At 33.8% G+C, this 17,396-nt stretch overlaps 4 protein-coding genes across 4 annotated transcripts; 2 read left to right on the top strand and 2 right to left on the bottom strand.

The window, feature by feature from the left end:
* Nucleotides 1-591: 591 nt before the first annotated feature.
* LOC107958741 (probable glycosyltransferase At3g07620) lies at nucleotides 592-3,554 on the bottom strand. Its single transcript, XM_016894591.2, has 5 exons — nucleotides 3,282-3,554; nucleotides 2,264-3,130; nucleotides 2,050-2,180; nucleotides 1,612-1,960; nucleotides 592-1,496 (listed from the first exon to the last, which is right to left on the bottom strand). The coding sequence occupies exons 2-5, from the start codon at nucleotides 3,023-3,025 to the stop codon at nucleotides 834-836; spliced, it is 1,905 nt and encodes a 634-aa protein (XP_016750080.2). The 5' UTR covers nucleotides 3,026-3,130; nucleotides 3,282-3,554; the 3' UTR covers nucleotides 592-833.
* A 554-nt stretch (nucleotides 3,555-4,108) lies between these two features.
* On the top strand, nucleotides 4,109-7,421 carry LOC107958742 (ninja-family protein mc410). The gene is made up of 3 exons (XM_016894592.2): nucleotides 4,109-4,465; nucleotides 5,126-6,221; nucleotides 6,581-7,421. The coding sequence occupies exons 2-3, from the start codon at nucleotides 5,255-5,257 to the stop codon at nucleotides 7,078-7,080; spliced, it is 1,467 nt and encodes a 488-aa protein (XP_016750081.2). The 5' UTR covers nucleotides 4,109-4,465; nucleotides 5,126-5,254; the 3' UTR covers nucleotides 7,081-7,421.
* A 1,217-nt stretch (nucleotides 7,422-8,638) lies between these two features.
* On the top strand, nucleotides 8,639-12,496 carry LOC107958743 (probable lactoylglutathione lyase, chloroplastic). The gene is made up of 9 exons (XM_016894593.2): nucleotides 8,639-9,001; nucleotides 9,342-9,546; nucleotides 9,674-9,798; nucleotides 9,966-10,030; nucleotides 10,151-10,363; nucleotides 10,516-10,563; nucleotides 11,206-11,313; nucleotides 11,469-11,609; nucleotides 12,080-12,496. The coding sequence occupies exons 1-9, from the start codon at nucleotides 8,851-8,853 to the stop codon at nucleotides 12,119-12,121; spliced, it is 1,098 nt and encodes a 365-aa protein (XP_016750082.2). The 5' UTR covers nucleotides 8,639-8,850; the 3' UTR covers nucleotides 12,122-12,496.
* A 1,286-nt stretch (nucleotides 12,497-13,782) lies between these two features.
* On the bottom strand, nucleotides 13,783-15,606 carry LOC107961348 (protein SPEAR3). The gene is made up of 5 exons (XM_041112840.1): nucleotides 15,141-15,606; nucleotides 14,954-15,046; nucleotides 14,497-14,567; nucleotides 14,249-14,330; nucleotides 13,783-14,120 (listed from the first exon to the last, which is right to left on the bottom strand). Exons 1-5 carry the CDS (start codon nucleotides 15,381-15,383, stop codon nucleotides 14,010-14,012), a joined length of 600 nt encoding a protein of 199 aa, XP_040968774.1. The 5' UTR covers nucleotides 15,384-15,606; the 3' UTR covers nucleotides 13,783-14,009.
* Between the last annotated feature and the right edge of the window lie 1,790 nt (nucleotides 15,607-17,396).

Genomic DNA, 17,396 nt, shown 5'->3' with positions numbered 1-17,396 from the left:
GTAATCCTTAATGTTTATATATTTTATCACTTTGGTCCTCATTAATTTTTTTAAGCTAAATTTGATTATCAACCTTTCATAGCATCAAATAACTTTTTTAAACAAAAAATGCTGACTAATCATTAACTTTTTTAACAATGCTGGTATGACAACCCCGTGGTAGTCCATGTATACTTCATAACGACGTGATACTATTTATTTTATATACAATATCAACAATTATAAAAAAATAAAAAATCAAATAAAACATTGATTTTGTTAAAGAGATTAATGGTCAAATTAGACTTTTTTAAAGTTGAAGGTCAAATTTAATTTAAAAAAGAGTGGAAGAAACAAAATTAACCAAAAATATAAACATTGAGGACTAGAGTGAAAAAAAAAATCGAAAAGTCATTTTTAACAGTTGAACAATAAAATACTCAGAATGGGCTAGTGGAACCAATAATCTCTCTTTAAAACATTTAGCTTCAGTAGTTGAGTGTAATAGCAAATTAAATTATCCTAACTTTACCTGGCTTGCACCATGTTTAGACTGTATTAGCAAATTAAATTATGCAAACTTCATCAAGTAAAACTCATGAAAAAAGACAATGAAATCAAAATCGTAAGTCAAAGACTTACATTAAATTGTTATTTATACACCCACGGTAAAGAATTATCAGTTAGAATTCAAGATACAACACATTCCATCATCCTACTTATTACAACACCAATAGTTAAAGCCCAAACCAGATGGTTAGAAGATCAAAAGCTCACAGACTGAGAAATGACAGCACTTTCTGCATTGGCTTGCTTCTCAAGTTGTTTCACTCAACTTTAAGAATGAAGACCTTTTATCTGGTTTTTATGTGAAAAACCCTGTTGTACCATACTGAGTGAAGGATCATATGAAATAAGTCGTATTTCACGGGCCTTTTGTGCCAAAGAAAATGCCGCTGTACTAGCTTCACTCTCGCGTGCATCTCCAAATATTTCTCCTCAGGGATGGAGAGCAATATGTTCCTCAAACTAGGGATATCTTTCTCTTGAACTAAAATCGCAAAAGCTTCCCAATTCAACACCTCAAAAAATGGTGGCACGTAGTTATCTGATATGATAACCGGCACGCATTCATAGTAAATCGACTCAACCACTCTTGGTGTATGAACTTCATAACCCTTGGCACATATGCAATACTTACTACTCTTCATATGCTCCCTGTACTTTCTTTTACCTTCAACATCACGAGGCATTGGTCCAAAGATTTTCATATCAGATTCTTTATTCTGCCAATACTGTAGTAAGATCGGTCGAAGATAACCGTGCATCCCCCCTGCAAAGAAGGCCAGAAGGTTCCTCTCTGAAGGAGGCTTTCCTCCAAGATTTTCCAAAGGAGCCTCCATAGAACGTATATACGTAACTGGTAAAGTGGTATCCTTTCCTATTTCGAAGCCTTTGGCAGCATTGGAATTGCAAAGAGCTCTAATACTTCTGATGTTCTTTGTCAATTTAATAGCCTGAAATTCCATATGTCAGTTCAAATAAGATACTTCAATTTGGCCATCGAAATCTACATAACAATAATAACACGACCACAGAAATTTAACCATATAAGCATAATCCTTAGCATACCCAATCATGACAGGCAACTAGAAAATGATCAGCTCCTCCGGTTCTGTTCCAAAAGCTATATTTTCCAGCAATCAACTCAACATAATCCTTAAGGTATTTCTGTAGGTCTTTGACGTGTTGAAAATCTTGTCCATTTAGTGCACTCCTTAGCATATTTGAACTGAAGGGTAAGTAAAACAAATGAGCTCTTCTCGGGTCTTTCACAACGAACTTTTTGTTTCCTTCCATGAGTTTCATAAACCATCCTTCTGAAGCATAAATTCCTCTCATCTTTGGCTGATGAAATATGGGCTTAACTCCTTCTTTGTATATGTAAACTTTGAGTATTTGTTCCATCATCTCATAACTCCTGCAAATAATTTGCATAAAGCCACCAACAATTTAGCACTTAGCATAAACATGGACATGTTGCAGAAACATAACAAGTCAAACACTTACCTCTCAAACTTAGAAATATTCTGATAAACAGATGCATGAAGCAGTGGAACCTTCCTTGAAGCACGAGCATTTTCAATCTCTTGCCTTGCAGATAAAAGTTCACGGTCACGTGCTGAAGATCGTCTTGGCCTCTATTACCAATAAAGAACTGAGAAATTCAGAATTTTAACTGAATCCTGTTGCTTAATTAAGACCTTGGAGATGTGATTCTTACCGGAGAGCGAGAAGAATCAATACTCTGAAGCAATAATGAATTCATCTGGGATACAGAAATGGCTGATTCAATTTTCAATGGTTTAAAATTCGTATGTTGTGTTCCAATAGAAGTTTTGGCATTGCGCGGTGAAGATAAGTTGGCACCCAAGAATGAGCTAGAAGTCCCTGAACTAAGGTTTGAGTTTTGCAGGCCTTTAGCAGCAACTATAGCCGATATAAATGGCACAACATCACCATAATCAGTGGTGGGTTTTGGACCATTGATCATCTTCTCACTGTTTTTTGCTATTTCCACCATCACCTTAGTAGAACCATCATCTGTACTAGCAATGTGACCAGAGATCAAACTCTTACCTTGAGTTATCCTCGGCTTCGATTTCAGCTCATGAGAATTTTGATCCTTGAATTTACTAAAAGAACTATCAAGATATCTGTTAACTTCTGATGACAAATCAGAACCTGTATTTGCTTCCAGCGTGTTGTGCTTGTACCTAGCTTCTTCCTCAGAATCAGAGCCATTAGTATCATTTGCCACCACATTAATAAACAGTTCAGCCATGTTCGAATCATTTAAAGTGGTGGCATTGCTTACCAGCTTAACTATTGAACTCTTACTAGTAGGTGATGGAACAAATATTTTCCCATAAGAAAATGAAAAACACTGAAAAAGGATTATGGAAGAAACTGCCAACCCAATGATCAAAAGTAACTTTCTGACCTCAGCATGAAAGAACCTCAGAGTTAGGGCAAAAACACCCATGTCACCCAGTAGCAAAGCTCCAATGAATACCTCACAATCTCACGTACAGAATAAGAATCTTGAAACCCTATCTCACATAATCATTGACTGAATCAAGCATTCAACCTAGCAAATAAAATAGTGGTTCAGTAAGATAGATTCAGTTCAAAGAAGCCAGAGTTCAACATTTGCAACTCCATTAATCATAAAGCAATAGTTAATGTAAGCAAGAAACATTTGTAAAAAGTCAAAAACAATGGTGACCCAGAAAATGTACCAACAGTACTGAGTGTTCAATGAAATCTAAAGCAAAAAGACTTGGGCTTTTCGTGAGATGGCGAAAATTATCTAAGCAGATCCTCCATGGTCAAGCACTCAAAAGGTTCACCAGTGTCGGTCTGGGTTTACACTTCAGCTTACTAGTACTGTGAAACGTACTCTGTTAGTTGTTCATCAATGAGTTATCAGTAACTACCCTCACTCAAACCAAATATTACAATCAAGCCATTCCTGAATCCTGATTGAGTCCCTCCATTTCCCTACACAAATGAGATCTTTTCAGTCTTTCTCTTTCACCATAATATGGAAAAACGACATCGTTTCTACTTAGCTGCTGCTGCTTTTTTTTTTTTTTTACTGCAATCAATAACAGTGTCGGTCTTTGCCTGTTACACGATCATTGACCAGTTATTTGCTAATGTATTGTTTCTCTTTGAACCACATAAATAAATAATTATAATAATGATTTGTATAATAAAATTTAACCAAATCATTGGCTCATTATTAAAATTAAGTGAAATTATATAGTTGCCATTGGTGACATGATGATGGTTAAACACAAACCACAGGTAAAAAAAACACAAGTTGTTTGTTATGCCCAAATATATGACAAGATCAAATGTCTGAATTCAGTTCCACGTAAGATTTATTGATTTGAAAAGAACAATCTTGATCATTATCTGTTCCATATGATATGATATGAAAGACCAAATTAAATGAACATCTTGAAATGTATTTAAAAAAAAAACTTAGATTAAAACAATACAGTAAAAGATGACAAAAAAATCCTATTAACGATATTTTTAGATAATTTAAGATTGGAATTTAATTAGTCCAGTGTCACTTACCAGCAACAATGTAAATGTTAAAAACTTCCTTCTTTTTCCTTTTTATTGGTATGAACAGAATAAAGGTTAAGGAAAAAACTAAAAAGGATTGGACAAAAGTGAAAATTGGACACATAATGATAAAATAAAAGACATTGTATGGTATTTGATTGGTATGATAGCGGCAAAAAGAAAATAATTATATACATGATAATCACATGGTATAAAACATTAGTGGGTAATTTCTAACATTATTTTTCTCCCATTCTCAGTGTTATTTTCCCTTTACCTGTCCTTGTGATGTGCAAAGACAATCCCAGGTTTGATTCTTTTAATCTTCTCTGTCTTTTTTCAGGTAACTCCCTTTCTCTATCTTTCTCTTCTATTGTTCTTTTTCTATATAGTTCTATTGTGTTTTGTGTTTTCTGCAGTTTCTTTTCTTTCTTTTTTTTGAATCGGGTGTTTTGATGAAGTTGATTGATTTTTGAAAAATGGGTTTCTGGGTTTGCTTAGATCTATTATGAATTCTGGTCTAAACTTATCATTCCGAGTTTTGATTTTATTTTCTTTAATAATATCCTCTTCTGGGTTTTGATTTTCATTGATTTTGCTAATGAATGGATCTATCTAGCTGATAAACGAATAAAGAAAATAAATACAGGTTTTTAGTCTCATATATTTTTTTCTTTTTGTTTGAAACCCTTCCCCTCATCTCAAAAAATGAAAATTAAAAAGAAAACCCTGTTTAAGTTTAGTAGTTGCTTCAAGACTATTTTCATGGAAAATTTTATTATTTTATTATTTATTTTGGTCTTTCTTAGCTTTACTTCTCTAACAAGTAGAGCTTGGTTTTGCCCTTGAATCAAATGGATGTTTTGTTTAGCCTAAAGTTCCTCTTTTTAGAGGTCATCACCAAATATTAATGATTTTTGTTTCATTTCTAAGATTTGTATGGTAATTGGAACTTATTTATTTCTCTCTTGTATTTCCCCTGATAAATCTGACTTTTATGCAGACATGTATGTTTAGGATGGTTTTGGTGCGTGTTGAGGCTATATTGTGTATTTTTGGTTGAATGGTCTGTAAAGAGGATGAGCAAAAGTTATACTTGAACCACCGGGATAATATACTGTGAAACGATAGAATGGAGGACGATAACGGGCTTGAGCTTAGCTTGGGTCTATCTTGTGGTGCTTCATCTGCCAAAGCCAAAGGCAAGATTAGTAGCTCCTCCGATACTAGGACAGAAGAAGGTGATAGAGGTGTCAAAATAGTGGATAACTTTAAAAACTTTCTTCAAGCTGGAAACGAGAAACAAGACCCCGGTGTGGGTTCTCAGAGAAGTGATCCTATAAAATCTTCGGAAAATTTCTTTAATGATCTCTCCAAGGGTAATGGTGAGGTAGAAGCTACTGTTAACTTGAATGGTAGAGGTCTTTGGGGTACAAACAGTAAAAGGTCTGCTGAAATTGATGAAGACAAGCGGTCCGAAACAGGTAGTAAACGTAAGATGTTGTTTAATGAGATAAACAATCCAAAGAAGCTCGAAAGAGAGGCTCATCACACTGATTTGCATGAAAAGCCCAAAACATCACATATCTCCCTAACGGAAGATGGCTCAACTGCTGAGAATGAAGACGTTGCGGAGTCTGAAGTTGAGGGTTCAACCTCGAGGTTGGTTTCACACCATGATGATGGATCCAAGCGATTTATGGGAGTTAGTGGTTCTGCTGAGGTGCCTAAGGAGGTTAAGCTGGGAAACTTGAATTATGGTAACTCATTCCAGGTTCAATCAGTCAATGTCATGAATGCACCTTTCTCATTGCCTATGAAGGATTCTAACTCTGTCGGGATCCCTAGTTCATCAGGTCATACAATGCCTGGCATGATGCAAATGATGCCTACCGGAAATAGTGAACGGTCTGGGACCCAGTCTGTGAATCCTGGAAACTTACCGGTTATGTTCGGGTACTTGCCTGTTCAACTTCCACTGTTGGATAAGGATAATCCCTGGGGTATGGTCTCTCACCCTCCGCAATTCCAGGCTTCATATGCTGGCAGAAGTCCACCTAATGCAGATAAGCAGAGTGATGGACTGAAAATATCACAAGGTATCTCTTTATCCCTTTGCTTGAAGGCGGCATTTTAATGGGTTTAATGAATATGATGTTATCTGTAAATATGCCTAGCTATCTACTTTTTATACTCTTCATGGATAGCTCTGAGCTATCCTGATCTTGCTGTCTTGGTATAACCTTCTTGGTATAACCTTATCTCAACATTGAATTCTATATAAATTATCTTTTCAGGTTCGTGCTGCCAAAGATTTTCAATTTTCTATATGTATGAAAATTTGACCTCTTAACATTAATAATCAGTTGATCAATTGTTAATTTGGAATATTATTTTACCTGTGTTATTTATCACTGGGTTGATGGTTGTTTATGAACTCTCCCTCTGTTGAATGTAGCTTCCATGCATACAATTGCACGCAATTCCTCTGAGGCTGCACAATATGATGGCAGGACATTTGAAAGAGTGAAAGGTGAAGGTAAACAGCATGGTGTAGAGGAAGGCTCCTCTACCCGGGCAGAGGAAGATGTAAAAGGAAGCAGCATGAATCTCAGAGCAAATGCTACATCTGATCGACAAACTGCAGAAGCCTTAACTCTGGATTTTTCAGCCATAAAACCCGGAATTGCTCCAGACCTGAAATTTGGTGGATCTGGTTCTTTTCCAAATTTACCATGGGTTTCAACCACAGGTACTGGTCCACACGGCAGAACTATTTCTGGTGTTACTTACAGATTCAGCGCAAATCTGATAAAAATCGTTTGTGCTTGCCATGGAACCCACATGTCCCCCGAAGAGTTTGTTCGTCATGCCAGTGAAGAGTGCACCAATCCTGATAATAACAACGGTTTGGCAACATTTCCAGGTACCAATCCTGCTGCCTCTAGTCAGAGCTGAAATGACATACATTTACTTCCAATCAAGTATGACATTGGTATGGCCTTGAGAATACACTGATGAGGGGCCTTGCTTTTCTCGCGGAGTTTAGCTATCTGTACCCTTTTCCGGTTGTATTAGCTCCCTGAGTTGAATACTTCATTTGTATGTAAGAATTTCTAGCATCCGTTTCTTGTCAAATAGTAATGTTAAGCATTTTATTTCTGTAGTAACAGTTCCTTAAGAGAATCATTTTCCTTTTGTTGTATTTTATTTCCAGCCTTTTAAGCTTCAGATTCTGACATGTTAGTATCTGCAGTTTTTTGAACCACTTTGGTATACAATGATTGTTCTTAGGTCTTTATGATACTACTTTGGAATGCGATACTCGTATTCTTTGTGGTTTTGATTTTCGGATTGGTTATGTTCAAGCAGGTCTACAATCTGCTTAGCTTCGACACTCATCAATTGCATCATATCATTTCCGACTTAATCTTTGTGTAGTCATTATATATTTAACAAGCAGTGAATGAAAATTTGATGAATTAGGATTTTGAAAGTTCTCACATAGCCCAAGTTTATAGCATGATTTGTTTGTGTGACAATTTAATAGCAGCATACAGCCTTTATGGTTGGAGCCTACTTCCTCCATTCTTAAGCTTGCGATGAGACGAGATTTTATGTAATGTTGGTCCTTCATCTCTGCGAGATAGGACTCTGTAAAAACAGTTCAACATGAAGTTCACAGTTGGAGAAGCAGATGATTTCTTGGAGGTTTCCTCACAGCTGTTATGGGTCTAGCACACTGAGTCAATGTCGGAGAATAGCATTGAACTGGTTAGACTAGGAATTGGTATGAACGGGTTGAATTGGAATTTTTTTTAATATTTTTTAATTAAATTAGCTGGACCATTGATTTAATTGGCTTAATCATCAATTCGGTTTTAAAAATATTTATATTTTATATTTTAAATTATATTGTTAGTATACAATTGAAAATTCCTAGATCCGGAAGATAGGATCAACTATTTGAATTTTCTTTTTAAAGAAAGCAACTATTTGACCTTTTGTTGGTTGATTAACAAATTTATGGATTTTATAGGAGTTTACTATTCTATGGTTGATATGTTAATCGAGGACTTGATTTACTCAATTGATACAATCAATAAATTTATATATTTTCTTTTAGAATATTTTATTTATTAGATTATGACGGAGTGGGTAAAAATATTTATTAAAAATTTATATATGAATTAAATAATTTTTTGTTGAAATATTTTATTATAAATTAATTGAAAATTAAAATTGAAGATTTAAAAACTATTGAGCCTTATATATAGGATATTGTCAATGTATGAGAACATGGGTTTAAATATATTAAAACACACTATACACTTATTTATACCTTGAGAGAGAATATGTCTAATTTTATATAATATTAAAAATGAAAATACTCGCATAAATAGTTGTTTGAATTTTGTTTAAAATATTATGATAACTTTTTTTTTTGAGAAGGAAGATTATATAATTACCTCTGAATAGATATATATATACATATATTATTTTTTGAGATTAGATAATAATTATTAAATATACATATAAATGCGAATATTTGAAAAAAAATTAAAAAGTCTGATAACATCGGACTGAAGAAAAGATGGAACATTTGTTACAGAGAGAGGGATCTCTTCTCGTGAAGGACGTCCGATAATACGGCAATTTGGAATCAAAAGTTTTAAAAATGAATAAAATAATTACCATTTAAATATATAGAGTCAAAAGTTCACCGAGATGGTGAGGAGGATAATTCCCATGGCATCATCAATACGACCTTCGATCTCGTCGTTTATCTTCTCCGATGGTGTTGCTACGACGCGTTCTGGTTTCTCTTTTCCTCCGCTTCACCTTCCTCGACGCCTCCTTTTCTCTCAGCTCGGCAGTGGTAAGCACTGCTCCCTTTATTATTACCATTTTAAAAATCAATTTATACTGTTCTAGCATTTTTCAGTTAATTAGGAATTTAAGTACTGATTGAAGAATTAGATGGAATCGACATTTTGGTTGAACTTCTAAAGTCTATTTTAGAGTGTTAAGGAATTTACTCATTTAGAGGCATCTGATTATAATGAAGTTATGTTACAAGGTTGAAAGAACCAGTAATTTGTTAAAAGAATTGCATTTTAGGAACAATACATAGAGATTCTGCTGAACTTTTATGGTATGGAAGGACTGACTGGATGGATTTGATATAAATATATGTTTTTTTTGTAAATTTTATCCAGCTATTCCACAATTGCGATTCTTCGGTTTTAAAGCTTCCGAGCTGTTGAATGCTGAAAGAAGCAGGGTAGGGATGCCTCTTATAAGAAATGTGGTTCAGGCAAGCACGGCTGCCGCACAGGAAGCTGCCGTAGAGTTTGTTAAAAAGGATAAAAGAAGAATGCTCCATGTTGTTTATCGAGTTGGGGATTTAGACCGGACCATCAAGTATGTCATATATTGTTGTTTTTGTTTCCTTTGTTAAACTCATGCCTGATTGTGTATACATCTATTCTTTTTAGCGAATCTTGTGGCTGGAATCTTTTAACTGAACTAGAATTCATGGTGGTTGTAGATTTTATACTGGATGCTTGGGAATGAAGCTGTTGAGAAAACGAGACATACCAGAGGAGAGATACACAAATGCCTTTCTTGGATATGGGCCTGAAGATTCTCACTTTGTTATTGAACTTACTTACAGTAAGCTTTTAGACTTCTCTTTTGCTTTTCTAAAATATGATAAATCTGTATAATCTTATTTAATTGGATATTGATGAAACATTTCTTTCCCATGCGTGAATGTTAGAGTAGTCACTGTACATGAACTCAGTTGTGGATATTTCATTTTTCTTGAATGGCGTTACCAGATTACGGAGTTGACAAGTATGACATTGGAACTGCATTTGGTCATTTTGGGATAGGTGTTGAGGATGTAAGCTCGAACATTGGCCTCCATGAATTGTGTTAGATTTTCCATTTTTAACAAAATGACTGTTCTTGTATTCTGGAAGTGCTGGGTAAATCTGAAAGCTTATTTATTTTCGCCGATTAGGTTGCCAAGACTGTGGAGCTTATAAAGATCAAGGGTGGAAAAGTAACCAGGGAACCTGGTCCAGTGAAAGGAGGTACTACTGTAATTGCATTTGTTGAGGATCCTGATGGTTACAAGTTTGAACTAATTGAAAGGTGGCCTGCTCCTGAACCTTTGTGCCAAGTAATGCTCCGTGTTGGTGATCTTGATCGTTCCATAAAATTTTATGAGAAGGTGAGAGTTGCTGCAGAACATTGGCAAATGATATATGACGCTATTTACAGGCTTTTACATGAACATGCCATTTTCTTTTGTGGGGGTGGGGGTGGAGGTGCTATGTTTTATGTCATGCTCTAGGTCTTAGTCTCCATCTCCTTTTCTTGCAGGCCTTTGGCATGGAGCTTCTTTGCACACAAGATAATCCAGAGTACAAGGTAAATAGTATCGTCTTGATGCAGAACCCTAATAAGCTAATTGAGGGACTAGCTTACTTAAGATTTATTTTATTACTCTTGCTATATTTATGATTCATTATTTTAGTTTTCTTTTCTCCCTCATTCTTCTCTCAAAAGTTTTCCTTTAAAGTCCTACATAGGATAAGAATTCTAGCTTTTTTAAGGATTAAAGTTGGTACTTGCTAGTAGGCTAGTAGCATATAGAAATAACAATGTACTCTTTCTGCTAAAATGCAGATTATGGTTAAATGATTATTAGAAATTTTTAGTGTTATTGCGATCAGATTGCCTGATGCAATCAATTCCTTGGGTTGGCAAATAGAACCAGTTAAAATTTGCATTCTGGGGAGAGAAGTGAAAAGAGAGAAACAAAATGTAGAAGCAGAATGAAGAAAGAGAGAAGGGGGTTGGTGGGAGCTATTAAGGGGTTGAAAAGAAGGATTCACTTGTATATTCTGTGTGTTTATATGCACGGCTTTCTTGTGTGTCCTGAATTGTTGTCTTCATGGTTATGTGTTTCTTCTTGCTGAGTTTGATTGATAAAAGTATTCATGTCAACCTTTTTAGTAATTGGCATGTTAGATGTATGCACTGACATATGTTTATGAATTTTCCTTTTAGTATACAATAGCCATGATGGGCTATGGGCCTGAAGAAAAAAATGCTGTGCTTGAGTTAACATACAACTACGGGGTCACCAACTACGAGAAAGGAAATGGCTATGCTCAGGTAGAAATATTTCTGCTTTTGTTTCTCTTTAATGTGTAAAAGATTTTCTTCTTTTGTTTGCTAAATATAACTGCTTGTGGTATGCATCATGATTCTGCTTTGTTATTTTGGAACTATAAAGTTCTTACATATGAGAACAACTTGCATCTCTGCAGATTGCAATCGGCACAGATGATGTTTTCAACACTGCAGAGGCTGTTAGACTTTTTGGTGGAATAGTCACCCAGGAACCTGGACCTTTACCTGGTATTAACACCAAGATCACTGCATGCTTAGATCCTGATGGTTGGAAGACGGTATGCCGTTCAAAGCTTTTATACACAGTTTATTTTAAGTTGTTTATCATTCACCTATATCGCCAATATATCAAATAGAAAAACAAATATATATCAAGAATGTTTTCTCATTCTTGTGCATTGCACCAACACTAAGTTTTATTAGCTTTACAGAGTGAACTTTCTTTTCTTTTATTTTTTTAATTAATGCATCATGGAAATGAACAAGCAACTCAGATAGAGATCTGAATGTCAGATACGGGTATGTATCCAACACGAGTATGTTCCATTTTATTCCAAGATTTCATGTATTTGGAAGTCTTTGGAGGATTATATTTCCATACCAATATCCATATATACATTGCATACACGTGTCAGATGTGGATACTTCAAAAGATATGAAGAGTCGAGCATCATGGATTAGATAACAAAATTTTGTTGCTCTTTTTTCTTTTTTCATAATTGGCTCTTTTTACTGTTTAATTTTGCAGGTTTTTGTTGATAATATTGATTTCCTCAAGGAAATGGAGTGAGTTTTAGGTATATTTCTCACACTTTTCCTTTTTGAAATCCAACTCCGAGCTGAAAGGATTTGCGGCAGAAATTAAATCCGCCTTGAGCACACAGCCAATTTGGCTTTGTAGATAAATCTTCTCCAGTGAAGAAATTTCGAGATGCCAGTTTTTGTTTTGTTTTTTTTTTTTCTGAGAAGCACAGTTAATTTTAGCGGTACCTTTTTGAGGAAATATTGTTGCTATTTTTTTTTGAGGGGTTAAAAAGTTAGTAGATACTTTCGTTGAAGTTGAGACTAAAGAAAAATTAACGGTATTTAATTACTTATAAGCTTCGCTGAATGTTAAAAAAACGAATCTTATCTAACTTCTTTGGAAAAAATCTATTTTGATGCAGTGACTCTCTTCTGGTTGCATATTATTATTATTATAACCAAATCAACTGTGCACATTGCCATCCCAAAAGCCTTGTGCGTGTAGATTGTCAATAGTCCCAAACCCTTTTGAAGGTTATTGGAATGCTTCTGTCTTTTAATCTAAGTAAGGCAAATGCAGCGGACAATTTTTTTTCCTTTAGAAATAGATCATAATTTTAGGAATTAAAAAAACATGAATTGTAAAGTATTGGGATTCAAATTTCAATCCAATTAAATGCCACTTACAATTTTTTTTTTTATGTAAATTCTCAAATGTCACTTAGACTAAATCTGAAGTTTATTTAGAAGAAGAAATTTTTTAAATCATTTATATCTCAATAATATGTATTTAATCGTTTTAGCAATAAATGATTATTGGATTTTAAAGATATCACACCCTCATATATGATCAAGTGAAAAATACTAGTGAAACAGAAAAAAATCATCGTAAAATTGAAAAAAAGAATAGTTGAGGATTTGTTTGTAGATATATTTGGCTTTGAAAATGAAATCAGGTCCTTCTTTGGTTCACTTTGAGGGGGCACAAATTCCTATTTACAACTTCCTGTTTGGGAAGGTTTCCAGTAAACAAGATGTACTGTGTTCAAGGGAAATGTTTCATTTAGCATTAACCTATCGTGTTTCCTTTGAAGTAAAGAAGTGTAATTGGCTTGATAAAGTCATCATTTTATGTGTAGCATATGTAAGCAATAAGATTTTCTATGAAAGTTATATTTTACTCGTAATCGAGTCAAAAGGTAATTTCTCTCAACATTATTAAAAGATATCAAATTTTTTACCACTTAATCTAATAGACATTGATAATTAATTATTTTTCTCTATACATGTGATAAAAATTTATTATTTTCAAAGCGCTTGCTCTTGTAAATATAATTGATTATATAAATAAATACATAGAAACACATTTTCTATCATCCAAAAAGATTAGGGTTTGTAAATGACTAAGTGTAGCACATGAAACTTACAAAAAAAAGCATCTAAACTTTGCAACTTTTAAGACTAGATGCCTATTTATCTCGTGCTTAATTAGATTGCCCAAATTAACAATCGAATCTTAACCAAAAACTGGGAAATCTAACTGGGTTTTGATGCTTGCTTGATCTCAATATATATAGCTAGCTAAAAGGCTATGAAAATCAACCCCATCTCAATATGTCTAGCTAGCTAAAAATAAGGAGCCAATATTAATTGAAAATTTTGAGAATTAATTATGACTTTAATCCTCATTTCTTTGAAAAATTTATGAACAAAGAGAAGATCAAATTTTCATTATATCTCATGCAATAAGTCAATCTACCTCTCATTACACAAGAAAGATTCCTTTCAAATGAAATTTAAAGCAAATCATCAACTTGCTCAAACCTGTATAAATGAACTGCAAGTCCAACTACTGCTTAATTATCTTCAATTTGCAATGCTAAAAGTGGGAACTATAATATGCAGTCTCCAAGCATTTATAATATATATATTGATTACAATGACAGTCTGAGCTCCAAATCCAGCTCTTGTGTGGATTCACAATTCTGACTGCTGGATCCCAATGAATCGCTCCCTTGTTTCTTGCTCTTTTTTGGTGGTGAATCCTATAAAGTACATAGAGGGTGAAAAAAAGAAGAAGAAATGAGGTGTATATATACATATAAGCCAGACATGCCATAGAGGCATTCATTAATTTCAAAAATTTTACATAATAAGGATGTGAATTGGCAACCTCAACATGATGTAAGTTTAGAAGTTGTCTGGTCAGGTTTGGTCGTGCAAAATGTTGAGAGCTGCCATTGTCGGCGTTCCAACTGTTCCAAATGACCCCAGACATTAAATATAAAGCCAAAAGAAAAAGGCCTAAAACACAAACTTCTAGTAGGAAACTATGATAATAGATGTGCTTCAAAAGGACATTCTTTAAAGGGGAAAAGAAAACAGAAAAAGGGACAGACTGGAAAGTTAAATATGATGTACCTTGTTGTCGTATAAGATTGGAAATCACCATATCTGGTGTTCGGTCTTTTATCATATTCCCCAAGCCCCTTCTGTAAACATATATCACTCTATAAGGTAAATTTTACTATATGATATATAGCGTAGTTCATATGCAATCAAATTTGGTTTGCTTTCTTCTTGCCCTCATTAATATTATGATGAAATATAAGAATGAAAAATTAGTATCTAGGGTTAGCAATATCAAAACTTGGATGCTGTGATGTTCATGACGACGACAACGTGGAGAACATATAATATGTATTCCGATATATCCACCAAAATTCTTCCGCCATGTCTGTTATACCTCATCATTTATTAGGGATACGGCAAGTTGTGAATGGGTGACACACAAAATCATGTCAAATATGCACTCAATTAAGCCATCCATTAAAAGGAATTGTATGGTATCTCTAAGAGGACACAGGGTTTCACCTACCATCATGGTGGGGTGGAAACCATAAGAAGCTGAGGTAGTTGATGACGATGATGACGCCATTGATGAATAAAGTGTTTGCACTCTCATGTCTTCCTGCATGTAAAATCAAACAATTCTTTTGATCAGGTTCCTCCCACAAACTCAAATAATTAATAATAAAAACACCCAGAAAAAGGGTTTGGGTTACCTGGTTGAAATTTGAAGGGAAAGGTCCACCATGAAGAGAAGGATGGTGGTGGTAAGTACAACCCACTGGGCCTTGTAGTCTGATCTTCTCCAGCTGAGCAACACCAAGCCCTCTTTGGGGTTGCTTTGGCTTCTCTGAATTACTACCCTTCTTCCCTTTTCTTGAAGAGGAAGACGAGGATGACGAAGACGACGCTCCCCTTTCGTTTCCCACGTTTGGTTCTCCAAAATAGCCGCTACCCATCTTCCCTTGTAATTTACTGATGATGATGATGCTAAAAACTATATATTAGGTCAAATAAAGATGAAAAAAAACCAACAAAAAGATTAAAAACTATATAGTTTAGTTTAGGTTTGCAAATCCCAATAGCTGCAAACTTTCTGGCAAAAGAGAGAGGAGTGTTGAGGAATCAAAGATCTTCTTCACTGCCCCCTTTTTTAAGCTGATTGCACCTTTTGTAATTATTGCATCGCTGGATCAGATTTATATGTATCTTTTTTATATATACATAGATTTTATATTCCTTTTTTTTCCCACTACATACTTCTCTATTGTTTTATTACTGCAAATATTAGAAATATATATATTAAATATTATTTACTTTAATTACTCTTAAACCTACTTTGAAGTGTTTTTTTTTAGATAAATGAAAAACACAATTGGCGTATAAAAATAAAATTTGTTTCTAATAACAAAAACATGTTTAATAAATTTGATGTTTAAAAATTATTAAAAAAATATTTTTTGTTTATATAAATTTAAATCAAAATTAGTTCATTTAAGATGTTTTCAATTATTAAAAAGCATTTTTAGTAAATACATTAATGAAAAAAATTATTTACTATTTTCTTTTTCTTATTTTTTTTTAATTTTCATTTCACAAAAGATATTTTTAAGAGTTTTTGCTAAGCACATATCTTCTGAAATCAAGTACTTGATAACTTCAACGGCTTCACTATACGTATGTACTACAAAAGTGTTTGTCACGCTCCGAAAAAAATTTGATACAAACTTTTGATTAAGGGTCTCTTTTATCTTAACTAATAGTTAAGGGTTCAATTCTCATCTTAATTATGAAATTAACTTTAAGACTTATTAGTAATGTTTATTTTTTAATGGACCTACAAAACGTAAAATATTAACGGTGGATTTTTCTTCATATAGTAATTCAATTAAAACCCCACTGATCCATTTCCTTACAAAAATTATGGAGGAGTAATTTGTGGGTAATGTATTTATATATTGTGAGGTGTGCGTGGTGTCATAAATCCCTCTCAAAAATTATCTATAACATCTGTTATGTATGTGGATAAATATATACATATAAATTATTGAACTGAACGTTGAGGTGTCGATTTCTAGAATTATAAAAAAAATGGAGCGTCTCTCCAATCAATTAATTTCATAAGATATGTTTCAAAGATATGAGCATTTAGAGTTTATCATCCTAAAAAAATTGCCACCAAAACAAACATGTAACCCCAAATTCCAACACTTGGGTCTTATTTGAATTTGTTATTATGGTGGTCTAGGCATGCCCTCCATATACATATTATTTTCGTAATGAGGGAGGGGCTTAATATTGTAAACCACGTTGCAATTATAATGATAAAAAAAATTAAAAAATAAAGGGACAAAGACAAAGTGTAGAGGAGATGGGGAGATATTGTAGAGACGAAGTTGGGGGGCACATGTAAGAGCCTTACAGGTTGCATGCAATATTAGTTAGAGAGGATTCGCCAGCCAAATGCAATCCCTAGGAATTTGTTATGTCTAATTAAAGATGAGGCCTTTTAAGCCTAATTAAGGAGACCATATCTATCCCCCACCAACCAAATTGCTGGGTTTTTTTCTGTAATTATCGTGTCTATTTTTATTTTTTTTTCAAATTTAGGGTTTATAAGGTTAAGAAATGTGAGAGATCATATGCATAATCTTTAATATCTCAGTTTTTAGGGTATAAAATTATGCAGAAAATAAAATACTAAGATTTTTGTAATACATAAACTTGAAATCTGTTTTTTTTTAAAGAGAAAAAAAAAAAAGGAAGAAAGTATAACATTACTGTTGATGTCTTTTGAATAGTGAAACCGGTTGAGTTTATTATTAGGATTGTGATGCGAAGGTAGAAGGTAATAAGCAAAAAAGTAGGAGATGTCATAGAGGTACAGAGAATCTGATTTCTAGGGCATGCTCCAATAGTATAAAATTAAGACAATGAATATTAAAAAAAAAAATATCTTGTATATATTATCA

The sequence above is a fragment of the Gossypium hirsutum genome, chromosome A05, assembly GCF_007990345.1.
Source record: "Gossypium hirsutum isolate 1008001.06 chromosome A05, Gossypium_hirsutum_v2.1, whole genome shotgun sequence".
Classification (NCBI taxonomy): domain Eukaryota; kingdom Viridiplantae; phylum Streptophyta; class Magnoliopsida; order Malvales; family Malvaceae; genus Gossypium; species Gossypium hirsutum.
This window is presented reverse-complemented; position numbering and strand designations above follow the sequence as displayed.